Source organism: Tursiops truncatus, chromosome 5 (genome assembly GCF_011762595.2).
Source record: "Tursiops truncatus isolate mTurTru1 chromosome 5, mTurTru1.mat.Y, whole genome shotgun sequence".
In the NCBI taxonomy this organism is placed as follows: Eukaryota; Metazoa; Chordata; class Mammalia; order Artiodactyla; family Delphinidae; genus Tursiops; species Tursiops truncatus.
In genome coordinates this window covers 72699933-72721572 of record NC_047038.1, presented here as the reverse complement: position 1 = coordinate 72721572, position 21640 = coordinate 72699933, and the positions used below count along the sequence as shown (strand labels likewise).

Below are 21640 nucleotides of genomic sequence, written 5' to 3'. Positions count from 1 at the left end.
ATGTGCCTTCATATGGTTTAGGTACAAATATTCTCTTAAGGGGTGGCCATTTCTAGACCAGTGGTTCTCACATTCGAACCACCCCAGAAAGTCTGATTTTTAAAAGTGGTCTGGGCAGAGTCTGGAACCAGTATTCTTTTAAAAGCTCCCTATGTTTGCAAACATGTAAGAAGGAGCATAGGTTGTTCTGGGAATTCTTTTTAGGTAATTTTTTAGTAGAGCTTAAGGTTGGGATGAATGACTGAGGGAGAGGTAAGAGACCAGGAGGGAAGGGTGATAAAGATGATGAGGAAAGATAAAGGCTTTAAATTTCATGCTTGGTGAGGAGCCATAATAAGGTTTTAGGCAGGCAAAGTGCATGTACAGATTTTCTGTTGAATGAGTTCTCTGGTGGATGATGTGATGGATGGATTTATTGATTCCAAAGTGGGAACTGAGGGGGGATGGGTAGGTTTTTTGTTATTGTTTTGCTTGCTTTTTTTAATAGTCAAGTTTATTAAAGTATAATTTACATATAGCAACATTCATCCTAAATAGTGTGTAGTTCTGTCAAACAACATATAGTCGTGTAACCACCCACCACAATCAAGATATAAGAGGAGTGCCATCACTCCAAAAAATTCCCTTTGTACCCCTTGTAGGCAGTCTCTCCTCTTACTCTCATATCTGGCAACCATGGAACCATTTCCTGTCCCTAGAGTTTTATCTTTTCAAGAATGTCATATAAATGCAATCATATAGTATATAGCCTTTTGAGTGGCCTCTTTCCCTTAGCATAATACGGTTTAGATTCATCCATGTTGTAGCTTCTATCAGTAGTTCACTCCTTTTTATTAATGAGTAGTATTCAGGTGTATGGATGTAGCACAGTTTGTTAATTTGTTCATCAGTTGGGCTGTATCCTTAAAGTGTGTAGAGAGGAATAACATTGATAGCTGTCGGCTCAACTAACTTATACTGTGTGATGTGCAGTGATTCTTTTTTTTTTTATTTTTCCAGTGATTCTTAACTGTTTTGAAATTAAGGAACTTTTTTTTTGAGCAACTGGTCAAAGTTGTGGATTATCTAGATAAAAGCATAAACTTAAAATATTTCTCATAAAATTCAACCCTCCCATGCACCCATAGAGGAGCCCAGGCTAGGAGCAGTGGGCTCCTTGAGATAAAAGCAAGAAATACTGGCGGCTAGGAGACTATTGATCAGGAGACTATTAAAATATCTAGGTAAGAAATGATGTGAATTTATACCAAGTCAGTAATAGGAAGGATGAAGAAAGGAGTAGTTGAATATTTAAGTGAGAGAATTAATAGAGTGGTGACTGATATAATGGTAGAAGGTTAAGAAGAATTTGAAGACATGCCAAGTATTCTAGCCTGGGCAATTTCAGAATCCATTCACAGAAAGAGGGAGTGTAGGAGAAGATTTAAGTTAGGGCAGTATAATGAATGCTATGTGACTCTTATCTAAAATTACTGTGTGGTGAAAACTACTTACTGAATAAACCTATATAAGTACTGCCTTATTATTCTCCTGCCTCCATCCCCCCAGGGTCCTACCTGGTATATGGCAAACTGAAACAGCCTTTTGACCAGTATGTATTATCTACCTTAATACATCCCCTTTGTACTAGATTTGACTGATATGAGCCAACCATAGGTAGTGTTAGAAATGGTAGTATTAAAGAGTAATTAATAACTAACACTCCTTTAACCATCCAGATTCTAAATTGAATATGGAGTAAAGAGTTGGCAGGCAGAGGCCAAAATACCAGTTTTATGGTGGATACAGTGAACCTTAAAGAATGTGGCTTACATCTATGGGCAAGTGAGATTCCTAACACCAAATTCTTGGGTTGGAAGGTTTACCCACTCAGCATCAGGAGTGGACCAGAGAAAGTCTTTTTCCCTCTTTCCAAGGGCAGAACCTATCCTAGGCAGAATGAGTAGAACCTGACAACCCAGGGGGAAAGGGATTGATTGAATGAGGTGAGGCAAGTTCAGAAATGTTATGCTAATTGTTGTCCTTCTACATAGAAGGAAACATCAGGAGCAATAATGAAATATTCTGTTCTTAGAAGACAGAAATGTCATCAAATACTGAAACATCTCAAAATAATGAAAGATGGTCAAATATTCTTAAGAAAGAGTCATGGGGAATCAGAAAGGAGGTGAGGTGTTTTTTTTTTTTAAGATTTGTGTATTGTGTAGTTTTTTAAAAATTAATTAATTTTTATTTTTGGCTGTGTTGGGTCTTTGTTGCTGCCCGTGGCTTTCTCTAGTTGTAGCAAGCAGGGGCTACTCTTCGTTGCAGTGTGCGGGCTTCTCATTGCGGTGGCTTCTCTTGTTGCAGAGCACAGGCTCTAGGCGTGCGGGGCTTCAGTAGTTGTGGCTCGTGGGCTCTAGAGCGCAGGCTCAGTAGTTGTGGTGCACGGGCTTAGTTGCTCCACGGCATGTGGGATCTTCCTGGACCAGGGCTCGAACCCGCGTCCGCTGCACTGGCAGGCGGATTCTTAACCACTGCGCCACCAGGGAAGTCCCAGGAGGTGAGTTTTTGAATATACTAATTCCAAGAATCCAGTAACCCTATCTCAACACAAAGGGACACTGTGCATAATCCCAAAATATCCTGTTTGTGAAATGTACAGAAGGCTCTTGTGTTTTTATCTTTAAGCCCTACTACAGTATGACTGAGCTCTTGTGAAGATGCCTTAATTCTTGCTTCTCACTTTATTCCTTATAAGTAGAGGCAGGTGTAGATGTTATATGCCTTATGATGATGATACTGGCACATACATTCACTTGTGATCCACAGGGTCATACAGGATTGCTATTTTTCCGGTGCTGTTAACTATAAAAGTTTAGCCTTTGAAACAGTTGACTGAATTTAGGATCTCAAATACTGAGCTTCAAAGATATTTAGGTGTTGGTTGGACCAACTCTGAGTTTTTAGCTTGGTAAAATAGCACCACATTTTTGGAAGTTGCCTCAGATCACACAAGGAGCTAATGGAGGATGGGACCACTAGAGCCCATGTATCCAATTTCTTGTTCCTATACCCTCTTTAGAAAAGAAGGCATTGGGAAATAAACCATTCTCTGGCCAGACTAGATCCCATTGCTCTTGGCTAGATTAACAGTTGGACAGGGAAAAATAACTGGGTTCAGCTTGACTTCCACTCTTCAGCGTCTTAAATAATACTTTAAAATTTCTATAATAACGGAAAAATTAAGCTCTCTGAAAATTTAAGTGTGATACAAATCTTGGCATTTTATTCATTTCATAGAGGAAGAATCTGAAGTTACCGTGACATTGAGAGGCCCCAAATGCTTAGTCTATGTTTGAGTCATGTAACTGGCACTAATTAAATTTTTAAAATGTATATTGAACCCTCTAAAGCTGGACATGCAACAAACTGTATTCAGAGAAGAGCAGGACATGAGTTGAAATCCTATACCTACCTGCTTTATCCTTCATTATCACGCATGTTAAATACACATTCCTTTTGACTAAACCTAAAAAGTTGAGTAATCCTGCTCATGTAAATTTGGCATTTTGTTAATTCTCATATATAATATTTTAAACAGTTTCTGAAAGAGTGTAAATTATTTTTCTAATTAATTTAGGTCAGTCTCATGTGCTCCTTGCAGAAAACACGGGGGAAAAATTAATTTTAGGTAGAGTTTACATCAACCAAAGTCCTACCATTCAAAGATAACCCTTGGTAAAATTTTGGGATATTTATATGTGTGTATAGCATGTTTTTTCATTTCATTACAACGGGAATATATGTTCACCATAGAAAGTTTAGAATCTATAAATAAATAGAAGAAAATAAAAATCACAATTTGAGAACTGCTTCAGTAAATATGCCATAATTTAAAAAAACTACTCCTCTACTTCTGAACATTTAGGGTGTTAGTGTATAATATTTTAAGGATGTAAATGATACATTGGTTCTGTAAAAATAACTATTAGCTATTAAACCTTAAGGAAAAATAAGTATGTCATGTCTTGGCTTCTCATATTTGGAGAGTTTCAGGAGGACTGGATTAGTCAACAGTTTTAATTTGCCAAAGGTTTAATGAACTGAGACTTGCCAAAGACCCCTGCATTTAGCATAGGGAGGAAGAGTGAGTAGCAGCTAGATTGTAGGGGCTAAAGAAGTTAGGAAAGAAAGGCAGAACATATAGACTACTTGTCTGTACCATGTGTCTGTGAATGGCAAATAAAAATAAGAATAGCTTGGGGGCAGGGCTCAGAATTTGGGCACCAGGTTCAAAGAAGAGTTATTGTAGTGATGAGTGGAAGTTTTCAAATAAGTGAGGAGGTTACTAGTGGAGAGAGAAATGATGCTATGGGGTAATCGTCATATCTCCATTCTTTCCAGGCTTAAAGATATTATTCACTTAGAGACTTCTGACTGCCCTGTGGATCTCAGGGCCACTTATAGTCACTAGGCATTCATTCAGCAAGTATTTAATGAGTAGCTTGTAGTGTGAGTGCTGGGGAGACAACCATAAACTATAGACAACATAAATAAGACATGGTTCCTTCCAGGCCTAATAAGTGAATATTTTACTGGTAGAATTAGAACTCTTTTCTTTAGCATCAGAAGCCACATTAGAAGCACTCATGCTGGTTCTGTCTTAAGTCATTTTTATGGGCCTGATTTTTTTTTTTTAATGGCGTGGTTTTTGGAGTTCTGCCTCCTGAGTTTGAATTCTTGCTCTGTAATTTACAACATATATAATTGTGAGCAAGTTACTTAAACTGAATCTTCTACTCTGTCAATGAGCATAATAATACCTACCTATTAGAGTTGTTCCAAGAATTAAGTGGATAATAAATGTACAGTATGGAAGTTAATACCTGGTACATCATAAGCTCTCAATAAATATTAGCTATTGTGACGAGGAAGACGATGGTGCTGACAGTGATTCCTTGGATTTCTGGTTTAGTCTTTTCTACCTAGTTCTTCTGTGCAATTAATATGACATGGCAAAAACAATAGAGATAGACATTAGGAAGTAAAATAGTAATTGATTTGAAGTGGGTGGGATCAAAACAAGTTGATTTGGCCAGTCCCACCCATTGTTGGAATCATGTCTTCCAAGCATTGATGGCTTTTGGAAAGATAACTTGGTCTCATGGAAAAAGCATTAAACTGTGTCATTGGTCTTGAATTTTAATTTGAGCTTATTAATTCATTTGTTATTAAAAGAATTAATATATGTAAAGCACCTAGAGCAGTGCCTGGTACACAGAAAGCACTGTATAAATGCTTTTATCACTGCAAACTGTTACTATTCATTCATTTGTTCTTTCCTTCATCTAACAAATAATTAGTGAGCCTGCTAGCTGCCAAGTTGCCTGCTAGACATGGTGGGTAGAGGGTGAACTAGATAAATGGTTGCCATGATGAAGATAAACTTCTAGCAAAGGGGAGATCTGCTATTCTTGGTCAGGTCTCTAAGCCTTTCTGGGTCTTAAGGTCTTCATCAGTAAAATAAAGAAAATCCTTTGGGCTCTAAAATTTCAGGATAGTGTTGTCCTATCACGCCATTTACCTGACCTTCCAAATGTTTATTATTTATTTATCCACTAAATACCTATTGATGCCTACCATGTGTAGGCACTATGCTAGGTGCTGGGAATTATAGCAGTAACCAGAGCAGACACAGTGCCTGCTCTCAGGGACCATTAAGTCCAACACACAAGACGTACATTGTAGGTAATTGTGAGATTGATTAGTGTTACTAAGGGCAGAATGTTAGGTTTATGTTATTGATTTGTGTAACAGAAGCTAAAAATGGATACTGTTTTTGATAGAAGGGGTATTATAGAACATTAATTTAGCTGCTTTTTCCTCCCATTTTGTGAGTTCATATTTTCTTGTCTGCTTAAACAGGGGCGGTTGGACATCATGGAGACAACTTGGTGGAGAAGATCCTTTCAGTGCTTCCCCAGCTTCCGGGCCACACCAATGATGTGATGGTTAACATGGTGGAGCTCACTGCACTCCAGGCCGAGGAGGAGAATCAGAATATGGTTGCACCCGGCTGTCTCGCACAATCCAAGTAAGATGTGTAGTTTTTTCTCTCATCCTTTTCTTTCTCTTCCCTTTTCTTTCTCTTGTAGATTGTTCCTGTAGAAAGGAAACGAAGAAGAATCAGTCTGGTTGAAAAATTCATAGTGGATAGCATTTAGAAAAAAGAGTTTTTTCTTAACTTTGAAATAACCATATTCATTAAACAACGAAAGCCAAAAAGTATGGAATTTTATAGAGGTGTCATTTGGATGTAATATAAACTTGTTCCCAGGGTCAGCTAAGTGAGTCAATTTACGTACCCACAGACAGCTTCACATGGAGTTGAGGCTAGGCTTTCTCAATTTCTCTTTCCCAGTTGACTTTTCCACATGACTAAAATACTGCCCACATAGCTCTGAAACAGTGCCATCTTTTTATATGTAAATGATATACTCTTGGGCATCAGTGTGAAATGTTTTTATTTCTACTTATACTTTTTCACATGGTTAGAGAACCCAGAGAAAGAAGATGGGGTACTTTAGGTTATGCAGAGTTCCAAAAATAAAAGAATATTTCTTCAGAAACATGACAATAAAAAGATACAATAGTTACCTTTTCTACTTTGTCCTTCATCAACAGTTCTTGAGAAAAAAAAATATTAGAAGAGAAAAAATGTGTGAGTATCCGTTTCCCTTATCTCCAAGTTTTAAACAAAACAGGGCCTTTCAGCCTTATAGTTTCCAATCTTAACAGTAACAGATACATTTGGAATTTCCTATCATATTTGGAATGAATTTCCAGCTCCTGAAGTTTTCAGCTTTTTTGTAGTTAGTTAATGACATTTACTGGATGCCCAATGTGTATGGGCCAGTGTGGGAAGAAAAAAGTTCTGTACCCTGTCGTTTTTGTATGCTTATGCACACTTTAATAAAAGCAAAGGCCCTGTGCTCACTTTGGCAACATATGTACTAAAACATAGGCCTAAGGGCTTGAAGCTGTGCAAACCCAGAAGTAATTATGGTTGGAAATATTTTTAGCTGCTCAGAAGGCCATTCAAAAGTTAATTATTAAGGACTTACTATGAGCCTTACTCTGGAGTAAGTAATATGAAGGACATAGAATAATATAAAATGTCATTCTTGCCTTCAAGGAACACTTTTCTTATTCTAGTCGTGATTTAGATAAGGTACAATTAAAAACCGGTATAATGATATGAAATCAAGACTCATGTGTCTACTACAGATTATAATTCCTGTAAGTGAAGTAACAGGTTAACGTGGTCTTTGTAGATCAGTGTGGGCTTTGTGGAAATGGTGGTGCTTGATTCAATTATGTCTTGAAGGATTTAGAAAAGGAAAAAGGGCTAGCATGAGCATAGGTGTGGAAACAAGAATGGTCAGGGCCTAATGTGATAGGTTGTGAGGAAAAAGGACATCTCACTGGACACCACTGCCATCAGCTCTATAACATTTTTCGGGACTTACTGTGTGCAAAGCACACTTCCAGGCATTTTACATTTGGGAAGTCATTTAAGTTTTAAAATAACCCAATGAGATAGGTGTCTTTATTCCATTTTACAGATAAGGAAGCTGAGGCAGAAAGACATTAAGTAACATAGCTGGCAGGGCTTGGAGTTAGAATTTGAGCCCAGAATGTTTGATTTCTGAGCCACTGTCTTAACTTATACGCTGTGTATGCAGGGGCCAGAGAAGCTAGGCTCATGAATAGCTATAAAGAGACATGAGAGAGAAAAATAAGGTTACTTCATGATTTAATTTGGGGAGGCCTATTTGTTCAACATAATGGTTACACAAACAACAGAAATCAGTTTTGGCTAATTTCAGCAAAAAGGGGGTTTATTAAAGGGGATTGGAAAGCTAATAGAATCAAAGGAAGAACTGTTAATCAAATTTTATAAAGGACTATACAGTTCCAGGGGCCTAGGGGGCAAGAACTCAGGAAAAGCTCTTCAAGGCACTGACACCAGAGAGACTGAATTTTAACTGCTTTCTGTCTTGAGTCATTCTGCTTACGAGTCAGATTCCAGGGGAAAAGGCAAGATTGGCCTACCTTGGGCCTTGTGGTCACCCTTCGCCCAATGGGGGTCGGGAGCAGTTCATACTGACTGAGAGTTGTGTCAGGATCGGATGGCATGGCAGAGGGGTGGTTCTCCAAAGGGAAACTGAAACATTTATCAGAAGAAAGGGAAAAGGATACTGGGAAGGCAGAAACAGTAGATGCCCCTTAATAATAACAGCACACACTTAAAGAGGACTTACTGTGTAACAGGCATGGTTCTGAGCACTTTATGTATAGTAACTTATTTAATGCTCACAACATCTCTATGAGGTGAGTTCTACTATCCTCCCCTTTTATAGATGAGGAATGAGGTTAAGTAACATGACACACACAAGTGATGGGGGCCTATATTTGGACCCCGGCAGTTTGGCTGTAAACTCAGTGCTTACTGTTACCCTATGCCACCTCCACAGAAGCCTAAGATAGTTACAAAAGGAACATGTGAGCTCCCCAGAGAAGGTGGCAAAAGAGAAGAGTTGAATCCATCTTTTTTTTTTTTTTTTTTTTGCTGTACGCGGACCTCTCACTGTTCTGGCCTCCCCCATTGCGGAGCACAGGCTCCGGACGCGCAGGCTCAGCGGCCATGGCTCACGGGCCCAGCCGCTCTGCGGCATGTGGGATCTTCCCAGACCGGGGCACGAACCCGTGTTCCCTGCATCGGCAGGCGGACTCTCAACCACTGCGCCACCAGGGAAGCCCTGTGTTGGGTCTTAGTTGCTGCGCGCGGGCTTTCTCTAGTTGTGGTGAGCGGGGGCTACTCTTCCTTGCGGTGCGCGGGCTTCTCATTGTGGTGGCTTCTCTTGTTGCGGAGCATGGGCTCTAGGTGCACGGGCTTCAGTAGTTGTGGCACACGGGCTCAGTAGTTGTAGCTTCTGGGCTCTAGAGCACAGGCTCAGTAGTTGTGGCACATGGGCTTAGTTGCTCCATGGCATGTGGGATCTTCCCAGGCCAAGGCTCAAACCCGTGTCTCCTGCACTGACAGGCGGATTCTTAACCACTGTGCCACCGGGAAGTCCTACAAGTAATATTTTGATTATGGCCAATTTATTTAACCTTGACGCCTCAGCATTCTTTCTACCCCAAGCTTAGTCCAAGGCTTAAACCAAACCAGTCTTGGAATCCCATTTTCCTTGCCAGTGGTTGCTTTAGAAATGGGGAGGCAAAAGAAAAGTCTTCTTAGGGTTTCTTGGTCAAGTTTCTTTGCTTTTGAGAAGAGATTCAAGGAAGAGACACACTTTCCCTTTCCTCTTACACTTCTCCCCCAGCTCCTCTGATGTATATCCTGAAACTGCGACAGACCTTGTTGCTCGCAACCGGAAGTTGAAGGTAACACACTGAAGGTGGTGTGGCCAAGAGTGCTATGGGCAAGAGCAGCAGTAGGTTACAGTGAGGTGTCTGGACCTCGTATTATGTAGGAGAGTATGTTTCCTTATTAAGTCAAATTGACTTGCTCTTGTCTACTACTTGCAACCAAAGTCATCCTAACTGACAAACTTTTCGTACTTCAGCTATAAAATGAGGGCATTGGCTTAAATAACTTCTAAGGCTTTTCAGTTTAAAATAAAAATTCTTCTCAACTGAATACCTGCTGTGACTCAGATCTGCTTCTGAGCACTTGAAACTAAGTTCATTCATATGTATTTTCCACTCCTGGTCTTTGTTTTTAGTGGGTGCCTTTTTCTCTCATTAGACTATGAGCGAATGTTGCCATGGAATATGAGCTTTCAGTGCCATTCAAGTATGAGAGTGTGGTCATAAATGTCAGAGGAAGTGATGAGTTTTAGAAGGATCTGAAGAAAGCTTTAAGGAGAGCAAGTTTGGTGAAATAGTGAGACCAGAAGTCAGGTTGCCGATGATAAAGAGATAGGTAGTGAGAAAATTGTAACCAAATAAAAGCATGCAGCAATAGATGGGAGAAAAAAATGGTACTTTCTTTACAGTTGCTTTGAAGACTGAGGGAATTGTGCTGATTAATTTATTTGCAAAGAGATATTGAAATAAATTACAGCTGTCCTAGTGTATACTGTACTTTTGTCAAAATAATAATAATCACTACTATCACCACCCCCAGAAAGTTCTTAGTGAAATGAGTGTGAGGCTAAAAAAGTTAGTACTGAAATGCAAAACAGATGGGTGCTTGTCTGCAATGGAATAATCTTTAAAAAGCAAGTCTCTGACTAGCATTTAAATCTTGACAATCAAAATTTATTGCTAAAATAATTTTTATAAAAGTTTGTTTATAATTATAGCAATTAAAGTTACTGCCAATGCAGATGAAAAATTGATAACTTAAGTGCATTATAACATGGCTTTCCAGTTCCTGTCCATTGGTCCCTGGATTATGTGGAATATTTTGTCCAAGAGGAGGCAGAATCTTTTCTGTTCTTATGTTTTCCTTCTGTTGAACTGGGTTTCTATTCTCTGCCCCAGCTCCAGTCTCCTAGCCTATTACTTTTTCAATTCCTGAAGCACCCTTACCCTGATGCCTCAGGGAAGTCCCTAAAAAAGCAATATTTTAAGTCCAGTTTTCTTGTTAACTTTTATGTTGGAAGTGGGAATGTTTTTTTCTTAGACTATAGAGCAATGGAATAAAAAGAATAGATCTTGGAGTAAGAGACAAATGCAGCAGTGGTTTTACCCTAAACACTGATGAGCCAGTTTTTTGTTAACTTTCACATTGTTAAGTAACCTGATAATGGTGTATATTAAATCACTAACTCAAAGTCAAAAATCATTAAATTCCTGGGGGCTTCCCTGGTGGCGCAGTAGTTAAGAATCTGCCTACCAATGCAGGCAACACGGGTTTGAGCCCTTGTCCGGGAAGATCCCACATGTTGCGGAGCAACTAAGCCCATGTGCCACAACTACTGAGCCTGTGCTCTAAAGCCTGCGAGCCACAACTACTGGAGCCCGTGCTCCACAACAAGAGAAGCCACTGCAATGAGAAGCCCGCGCACAGCAACAAAGAGTAGCCCCTGTTCACTGCAACTAGAGAAAGCCTGCGTGCAGCAATGAAGATCCAATGCAGCCAAAAATAAATAAATAAAAATAAATAAATTCATTTAAAAAAATCATTAAATTACCCCTAAATAGTGGTAATGTTTTTTCTTCTTTCCTTGGTTTCCAAATACCAATTAAATATTACTGTTAAAGACACTAACATTTTTCAGAGGGAAGAAAGGTAATTTTTATTAGAGAGGAATCAGAGATACTACTTTGATTTTGAATTTACGTGCAGGTAGAATTACTGAACTCAGATGGAAACATTAAGTAACTGTATATTTAGTGTTGACTTTGAGGTGAAAAGCCAGCACACAAGAGGGTGTGTCATCACATAGCAGTGTTATGAACGACCTTACTGTTGGTACAGACTGTGGGCATCTTCTCTTCCCCACTTGGACCTCCCTACAAAAATGACATTTTATTTTATTTTATGTTTTTCCTTTTTAAGTAAACACTGCAAAATGAGTAGGAGAAAGGCTTACCTCTTCTCAGCATACAGCTTGCTATATTTAACTTTTTTCAAGGAATTCTAAAAATCATCTAGTCTCAGTTACAGGTTTAGAAAACAGAATTGATGAGTAATTTGTGGATGGTGGGGTGAAATAAAGCAGGATTCTTTTCTGTAAATGAAGGGAGAAGAGTGTCCACTAAGAAATAGTTAAATAATTTAGTATGCCAGAGACATTTAAGTTATATTTCTTGATAAAGAATTGTTTAAGAGTACTTTTCAGAATTTTTTAAAAATGCATGTTAAGAAAAGAAGGTTTGAAGGTAGAGATTCTTGTTCTACAATTGCTCACATACATGGTATTTGTTAGTTAAGGAATGTGCAGGTAATCCCCAGAATCTTGTTCATATTGAAAAATTTTAAATGATTTGTGGTCTCCATGTTGTGAGAAGACTGAACTCTGGGTCATTGTGGCTTTGGGATCCATAATCTAAAGAAACTATGACTCCTTTAAATAAGGCCAAGAACACTCTGAAGTTAGTAGCTAAAATGGATAAGGAGGAATGGAAAGACTCATTACATTTGAATGACAAGTTCTTAATTAGGTTGATGTTCACTGCCAAGCAAAAATCCACCAGTTTAAAAATCTAACTCCCGGTGAGTTAGCCAACCACAGCCTTTATTGGGGTGCTTCTAAGTCTTATGTTATAGTATAGACCAGGGTGTATTCAACGGTGTGCCAGGATTGTCCCATAGCTCTGGCTATAGCTTCTCTCCTCTAACACTTGCTGGTATTCTTGTCTGAGGGCCCTTTTCCTTTCTTTTTTCACTCTGCGTTGTATTAACAGTGTCACACTGGTGATAGGGATGGGGGGCTGGAATCAACAAGGTGGGGGTAGGCATCCTTCTAACAAAGCTGGGAGGAGGATAAAGTAAGAACTAAGAACAAGGCAACGGTTTTAGCATTGAAAGAAGGCATCTTGGGGGCTGCAGGCAGATGAGGTCTGAAATCCAGGAAGTTTATTTGAATAAAACATCATGGGTGGAACTATGAAAGCAAATCCTCTGAGCATGTAAATGTGTGTTGTAGTTTTTTTTTTTTTTTTTTTTTTTGGCTGCATTGGGTCTTTGTTGCCGCGCGTGGGCTTTCTCTAGTTGTGGCGAGCGGGGGCTACTCTTCGTTGTGGTGCGCGGGCTTCTCATTGTCGTGGCTTCTCTTGTTGCGGGGCACAGGCTCTAGGCGCGCAGCATTCAGTAGTTGCAGCGCGTGGGCACAGTAGTTGTGGCTTACAGGCTCTAGAGCGCAGGCTCAGTAGTTGTGGTGCACGGGCTTAGTTGCTCCACAGCATGTGGGATCTTCCCGGACCAGGGCTTGAACCCGTGTCCCCTGCATTGGCAGGTGGATTCTTAACCACTGCGCCACAGGGAAGTCCTGTATTGTAGTTTTTTGGTTTTTATTTTCTTAATAAAATTTGTTTTCTTGCAAAGCAAGTTGAGATTTTTTTAAAAGTCTTTATTGAATTTTGTTACAATATTGCTTCTATTTTATGTTTTGGTGTTTTAGCCGTGAGGCATGTTGGATCTTAGCTCCCCAACCAGGGATCGAACAAACACCCCCTACATTGGAAGGTGAAGTTTTAAGCACTGGACCGGCAGGGAAGTCCGTGTTGTAGTTTATTTATCCAAAATATTTGTTAATTGACTACTCTGTGCCAGACACTTGATGAAGACAAGATCTCTGCCCTCATGGAACTTACTCTAATGGGGGAGACAGACAACAAACAGGTAAACAAGTGACTATATAATGTCAGGTGAGGATAAATGCTATGAAGCAAATAAAGCAAGGGAATCAAGAGTAACTGGGTACGGGGGGTGGTGAGGAGGGGCATGGAGGAGGTAGAAAAGGCCTTTCAGAGGAGATGTCTTTCAAGCAAAGACCTCAGTCAAGTAAATTGTAAGCCTCGTGGATATCTGGGGCTAAAACACTCCAGCCTCGGGAAAGGACTAAGTGTTCAAAAATAACTCATTGGGGTATTAATTTGCTTTCTGCTAATGGCTCATGATGTTGAACATCTTTTCCTGTACTTATTTTCTATCTGCATATCCTCTTAGATAAAATGTCTCCACATCTTTTGCCCACTTTCTAATTGGAATTTTTTTTTAATATTGAGGTTACATAAGCCTTTGTCAGATAAGTGATTTGCAAATACTTTCTCTTAGTCTGTAGCTTGTCATTTCATCCTCTTAACAGGGTCTTTTCACAGAGCAGAAGTTCTTAATTTTGATGAAGTTCAGTGTATCAGTTTTTCCTTTTATGGATTGTGCTTTTGGTGTCAAGTTTAAGAACCCTGCCTAACCCTTATTTTCACTTCATTGAATCACTTTAGCACCTTTGACAAAAATCAGTTGAGCATATTTGTTTGGACGTATGTCTGGGTTTTCTATCCTATTCCATTTATCTGCATGTCTGTCTCTCTAGCAGTACCACACAGTCTTGATTACTATAGCTATACAATAAGTCTCAAAGTCAGGTAGACTGATTTCTCCACTTTAACTTCTTTTCAAAAATGTTTTTGCTATCTTAGTTCCTTTGCCATTCTATATAAAATTTAGAATAATCTGTATATATAAAAATATTGATGGAATTTTGATAGAAATTAGATGAATTTATATAGCAATTTGGGGAGAGTTGACATCTGTTGACTTTTAAACTTATGAGAGAAATTTGGTATTTCTCTCTATTTAGGTTATCTTTGACATTTTTCATCAGTGTGTTGTACTTCTCAGTATACAAGTCTTATAGAGTATACATGTTTTTTTAAAAAATAAATTTATTTATTTATTTTTGGCTGCATTGGGTCTTTGTTGCTGCATGCAGGCTTTCTCTAGTTGCGACAAGCGGGGGCTACTCTTCGTTGCGGTGCTCAGGCTTCTCATTGCGGTGGCTTCTCTTGTTGCGGAGCATGGGCTCTAGGTGTGCGGGCTTCAGTAGTTGTGGCACGTGGCTCAGTAGTTGTGGCTCGCAGGCTCTAGAGCGCAGGCTCAGTAGTTGTGGTGCATGGGCTTAGTTGCTCCGCACCATGTGGGATCTTCCCGGACCAGGGCTTGAACCCGTGTCCCCTGCACTGGCAGGTGGATTCTTAACCACTGCGCCACCAGGGAAGTCCCTGTATACGTGTTTTTGTTAGATGTATACATTAAATCTTTCATTTTTTGAGTGATTATAAATGATATTGTAATTTTATTAGTGTCAATGTGTTCATTGATGGTGTATAAAAATGTAGTTGATTTTTTAATGTTTATGTTATATCCTACAACCTTGCTGAATTCACTTATTAGTTCTAGGAGTTCATCTGTTAGCTTCCCTGGAATTGTCTGTGTAGATAATCATGTTATGTGCAAATAAGGTCAGTTTTATCTATTCCTTTATGGCCTGCAAGCTTTTTCCTTTTAGCCTTATTGACCTGGCTAGAACTTCCAGCATTATGTTGAATAAGAATGGTGAGAACAGATATCCTAACCTTATTCCCAGTCTTAAGAGAAAGGCATCAGTCTTTCGTCTTTAAATATAATGCTAGCTGTAGGTGTTTTAAAAGATGTTCTTTATCCATTAAGGAGGTGTGCATCTACTTCTATTTCACTGAGAGTTTTTTTTTTTTTTTAATTTATTTGGTTGTGCTGAGTCTTAGTTGCAGCAGGAGGGCTCCTTAGTTGTGGCTCGCCAGCTCCTTAGTTGTGGCACGCATGTGGGATCTAGTTCCCCGACCAGGGATCGAACCCAGGCCCCCTGCATTGGGAGCATGGAGTCTTATCCTCTGCGCCACCAGGGATGTCCTGGTTTTTTTTTTTAATCATGAATGGGTGTTGAATTTTGTCAAAGTCTTAAAGATTTTTGCATTCATATTTATGAGAGATATTTGTAATTTTATTTTTTGTACTGTCTTTTTTTAAAATAGGGTAATACTAGCTTCATGAAATGAATTGAAAAGTATTCCTTTCTCTTTTATTTGCTGGAAGAGATTGTGTAGAAATAGTATTAATTCTTACATCTTTGGTATTCCCTAGTGAAACCATCTGGGACTGGAGACTTCTATTTTGGAGTTTTTAAATTCCAAATTTAGCTTGCTCAATAGTTATAAGACTATTCAAATTATCTATTTCGTATTGGATGAATTGTGGCGATATACTTTGAGGAACTGGTGTATTTCATCTAAGTTGTCAAATTTATATACACTCAGTCCTCTGTATCTGTGAGTTCCACATCTGTGGATTCAACCAACCATGGATTGAAAATATTGGAAAAAAAATTCCAGAGAGTCCCAAAAAAGCAAAACTTGAATTTGTCGTGTGCTTTCTGTCTTTAATTGGTGTATATAGATCATTTAAATTTAATGGAATTATTGAAATGTTAGGACTTGAGTATGCCATTTTAATTTTTGCTTTCTGTTTGTTATCTCTGTCTTTCATTTCTGTTTCTTTAATCTAACCCTCCTGTCAGTTACTTGAACTTCTCTAAGAATTCCATTTGATTTATCTGTAGTGTATCTCTTTGTATAGTTTTTTCAGTGGTTGCACCAGTCGTTACATTTTTTATATACATAACTTATCACAGTCTATTGGTGTTGTTATTTTACCTGTTTAAGTGAAATGTAGAAAGCTTACCATGCATTATTTTCCTTTACCGTCCTACACTTATAATCATCTTAATATTTCCTCTACATACATTTAGAACTGCATCAGTGTTAAAATTTTTGCTTCTGTTAGTTTAGAAAACTCAGAAGAAGGAATGCTTATTGTATTTATCTATATTTTTGCTTACTGTTTTCTTTCTTCATTATGTTTCAAGATTTCCTCTTTTTTCTTTCCTTTTTAGAGAATTTCCTTTAGCCATTCTTTTAGAATAAGTTTGCTGATGACAGAATCTCTTAGTTTTCATTAATCTGAGAATATTTTTATTTCCCCTCATCTTTTTTTTTAAAGAAATTATTATTAATTTGTTTATTTTTGGTTGCATCGGGTCTTAGTTATGGCACGTGTGATCTTCGTTCTGGCATGCGGGATGCGGCATGCAGGCTCTTCAGTGCAGCGTGCGGGCGTCTCTCTAGTTGCGGTATGCGGGTTTTCTCTCTCTAGTTGTGGCGGGCAGCCTCCAGGGTGCGTGAGCTCTGTATTTTTCAGTATGCGGGCTCTCTAGCTGAGGCGCATAGGCTTAGTTGCCCTGTGGCATGTGGGATCTTAGTTCCCTGGCCAGGGATCGAACCCACAGCCTCTGCATTGTAAGGCAGATTCTCTACCACTGGACCACCAGGGAAGTCCCTCCCCTCATCTTTGAATGATATTTTCACTGCATATATTATTCTGGATTAACAGTTTTTTTCTTTCAACACTTGAAAAATGTTGTGCCACTTCCTTCTGGCCTCCATGGTTTCTAATGAGAATCCACTGTCATTTGAATTGTTTTTCCTCTATAGTTAAGGTATCATTTCTCTTAATACTTCCATGATTTTTCCTTTGTCTTTAGTTTCGCGAAGTTTAGTTATGATGTGTCTTGGTGTCAGTTTCTTCGAGTTTATCCTGTTTGTTGTTCACTTAGCTTATTGTATCTGTAGGTTTATGTCTTTTGCAAATTTGGGAAGTTTTCAGCCATTATCTCTTCTTGTACTTTTTCAGCTCCACCTACTTTCTTCTTCTGAGATGCCAGTGATAGGTATATTAATTTCCTATTGCTGCTGTAGCAAATTTCCACAAATTTAGTGGCTTAAAATAACACAAGTTTATTCTCTTGGAGTTCTGGAGTTCAGAAGTCTAGAATCGGTCTTATAACCCTAAAATCAAAGTGTTGGCAAGGCTGGTTTATTCTGAAGACTACAGGGTAGGTTCTGTTCCTTGCCTTTTCCAGCTTCTAGAGACTGCCTTGGCATTCCCTGACTGGTAGCCACATCATTCTAATCTGAACTTCCATTTTCACATTGCCTTTTCCTCTGCCTCTGCCTCCTCTTGTGTCCTTATAGGGACTATTATTATTACATTGGGCCCACCTGAGTGGACTATTTAATTAAAGCATTATTTATAAAATTGTGAAATGTACAAATGAAATCATATGGTATGGACTCTTTTGTGTCAGGCTTTTTTCGCTAAGCATAATATTTTGAGATTCACCACATTGTTTTTATCTCTTTTTAATGCTTTGTAGTACTATTCCATAGCATGAATATACCACAGTTTGTTTAGCTGTCTTAAACCTCGTCTGTTTCTGGTTTTCTACTATTATGAATACAGTTCCTGTGAACATTCTTGAAGAAGTGTTTTGGGGGAGATACACTGTCATTTCTCTTTCATGTTAGTGGAATTGCTGGGTTATACTTTCATTTCAGTGGAATTGCTGCATTATGGGGTTAGTATTTGTTTAGTTTTAAAAGAAACCACCAGATGTTTTTCTAAAGTGTTTTTACTATTTTACACTCTCACCAGCAGCACGTATGGGTGCTGGTTGATCCACATTCTTGACAAGACTGTATTGTTCATTATTTTGGAATGAATTGTGTGTGTCTCCCTAAAATTTATGTGTTGAGTTTCTAAACCCTAGTACTTCAGAGTGTGACTGTATTTGGATATAAGGCCTTTAAAGAGGTAATAAGTTAAAATGAGCCCCTTAAGGTTGTTCTTAATCAAATATGATTGGTGTTCTTATAAAAATAGGACATACATAGAGACACCAGACACAGAGAAAGGCATTATGAAGATGTAGTGAAAAAGGTGGCCATCTGCAAGGCAAGGAGAAAGGGCTCAGGAGAAATCAGACCTGGTGTCACATTGATCTTAGATTTCTAGCCTCCAGGACTGTGAGAAAATAAATTTCTGTTGTTTAAGCCATCAATCTGTGGTATTTTGTTGTAACAGCCTGGGTAGACTAATACATCTATCATTTTAATTTTAGTCATTCATGGGGGCATGACATGGTATCTCATTGTGGTTTGAATTTGCATTTCCCTTAGGACTAATGATACTGAGCACTTTCTCATGTACTTATTATGTGGAGAAATTAGAACCCTCATACCTTGCTGTTAGGAATATAAAATGGTGCAGCAGCTATGAAAAAAAGTTTGGGAGTCCCTCAAAAATTAAACCTAGGGTTAATGTATGACTCAGCAATTCCATTCCTAGGTATATACACAGAAGAATTGAAAACAGGTATTCAAAGAAAAACTTATACATGAATATTCATAGCAGCACTATTTCCAATAGCCAAAAGTTATAAAAAACCAAATGTTCATCAAAGGATAAATGGATAAACAAAAGTGGTATATCTATAAAATGGAATGTTATTCAGCCATGAAAAAGAATGAAGTACTGATACATGCTGCAGTGTGAATGAACCTCAAAAATATGATTCTAAGTGAAAGAAGCCAGTCACAGATGGTCACATATTATGTGATTCCATTTATATGAAATACCCAGAGTAGATTAATCCATAGAGATAACAAGTAGATTAGTGGTTGTCGGAAGTGGGTGGAAAGTGACAGAGGAAAAGACTGCTAAATGAGTATGAGGTTTCCTTTAATCCTGAAAATGTTTTGGAACTAGATGGAGGTTAATGGTTGTACGACGTTGTGAGTGCAATGAATGCTACTGACTTGTGTGCTTCATAATGGTTAATTTTATGTTATGTATATTTCACATCATTAATAAAAGTAATTGAATAATGTAAGCCATGGTGAGAGATCCTTAAATAATCTCACATTTGGTTCTTTAATACACATTTAGGTTTGGTAGATTATATACTTGTTTTCTCAATACTTCAATTTCCCTCCTTTCCCTCTGGTTACTCTCCTGCCACCCCCAAGCAAGGCCCCCCAGGCAAGGCCTGGCATTATTGCTTGTTTAGGCCTTTGGTGTATAGGCTGAAGCCATGCTTTAAGAGGTAACACGTGGTTGACATCTCTCTCTCTCTGTCTCAACAACTGGTAATGTTCAGCCTAAATCCTGGAGTGAAGATGAGACAGAGCAGAGCTCAGCCAACTCTTAGTAAACCTAAAACACGAGTGGAAATATACCTTTGTTGTCGTAAGCCTCTGAGATTTTTGGAGTCATTTATTATCACAATATTACCTAGCCTCTCTTGATTGAAACATCAGGTAATAAAATACCAGGGTGGTAGAATTTCAGGTGACTTTAATCTCCTTTTATATTTATGTATTGTTTGAATTCTTTTAAACATATCATTTATATATTCAGAAAAAAACAATAAAATTGTATTTATTGTGGAAAAATATTTAAAAGTTGAAAAATAATTAGGAGCAGTATTTGTGCTAGTAATCTTCCATATGTTTTTAATAATTATTCTTACTGATAAACTATAAACTCATATAAGTTACGAATTTCATTTTACAGAGTGAATGCAGTACCCTCAGCACTTTGGAATTTTTAATAAATTATGATTATCTGCATTTATAATTCCAAATTTTTTCCCTAAGTGATATCAGTTTAGAATATTCAGTGTCTGCTTAATGACTCAGTTTAATCAAGTATTTTCTAAGGATATACCCTGGGCAAGACCTTCCTCTTATCTAACATTTTGCCCATTTTCATAACTGACAATTAAATTATTCTCTTTGGCAAAAGCACAGATCCCAGAGTTCAGATTTCTCTATATTTTTTCACAACCTAGAGATTTTGGTCTTCTGGAGAGAAAATAGTATTTCATCAGGGTTTAGTGTGCATCAGAGATTAGCTATTTAAGTACTTAATTCAGTCATCCAAACAGTCCTTAAAGTGAGTATCATTTTTATTTTTGAAAGAAAAAAAATCTTCACAGAAGTTATTAACTTGTTAAAGCCTACAGAGCTGGCAAAGCTGTGCCCTGGATTTTGAGCCCAAGTTCTAATTACAGAACTCTTCTTTTTTCTTCTACTAAAAACAACCTCTATGTTTGTACTTTGTTTACAGAAGGCTGTTACTTTATTTTTTTTATTTTATTTTTTTTTGCGGTACGCGGGCCTCTCACTGCTGTGGCCTCTCCCTTTGCAGAGCACAGGCTCTGGACGCACAGGCTCAGCGGCCATGGCCCAAGGGCCCAGCCGCTCCGCGGCATGTGGGATCCTCCCGGACCGGGGCACGAACCTGTGTCCCCTGCATGGGCAGGCGGACTCTCAACCACTGCGCCACCAGGGAAGCCCCGTATGTGGAATAATATCACTTTATTTTCCTGTCAGGATTATCCTTACTTTTTTTTTCTCTTTTTCTGGGATTTTATCACTGAGTGATACATTGCATAACTATTCCAATTATGGCTTTTCTAATATTAGAATTCAATTTTGATAATTGCTTTATGGACAGTATTAACGGTGGAGTGAGAAAAGGGATTTTCAGGATACAGCCCCAAACCGTTATTCCCTAACACTAGTCTGTGACTACATTTCTCCTTTTCTGTGAGGAGCGCAATATAAGAGTTTCTGAGGGCTTTACACAATTTAGAGTTTGGCTTTATTGTAATTTAGGACTTTCTTTGCTTCAAGGATGCCCATGCTTTAAAAAAATGTCAAGTTCCACAAGGAAGAAGCCACAGGTCTTCAGAGCCTATGTTTTGTACAGAGAGATTATTCTGAGCATTTTGAATTTAAATTGTTTCAGAAGCATGCAGCATAATTTTTTCTTTTTTAAATAATTGAGGTATAGTTGAGGGACTTCCCTGGTGGCGCAGTGGTTAAGAATCCGCCTGCCAATGCAGGGGACACGGGTTCGAGCCCTGATCCGGAAAGATCCCACATGCCGCAGAGCAACGAAGCCTGTGCGCCACAACTACTGAGCCTGCGCTCTAGGGCCTGCGAGCCACAACTACTGAGCCCATGTGCCACAACTATTGAAGCCCGCATGCCTAGAGCCCGTGCTCCACAATAAGAGAAGTCACCATAATGAGAAGCCAGCGCACCACAATGAAGAGTAGCCCTTGCTTACCACAACTAGAGAAAGCTCGCACACAGCAACGAAGACCCAACGCAGCCAAAAATAAATTAAAAAAAATTGAAGTATAGTTGACTTACAATATTAGTTTTATGTGTACAACGTAGTGATACAAAATTTTAT

At 38.6% G+C, this 21640-nt stretch overlaps 1 protein-coding gene across 5 annotated transcripts in view; it reads left to right on the top strand.

Annotated features, from left to right (window-relative positions):
• The window catches only part of SCFD2 (sec1 family domain containing 2), a 411837-nt gene that overhangs the window by 9620 nt on the left and 380577 nt on the right, over positions 1–21640 (top strand). For all 5 annotated transcript variants that reach the window (XM_033857009.2, XM_019928178.3, XM_033857010.2 and 2 more), the window contains exon 2: positions 5908–6076. In XM_033857009.2, the coding sequence (XP_033712900.1) occupies positions 5908–6076 (169 nt within the window). The remainder of the gene's footprint in view (positions 1–5907; positions 6077–21640) is intronic.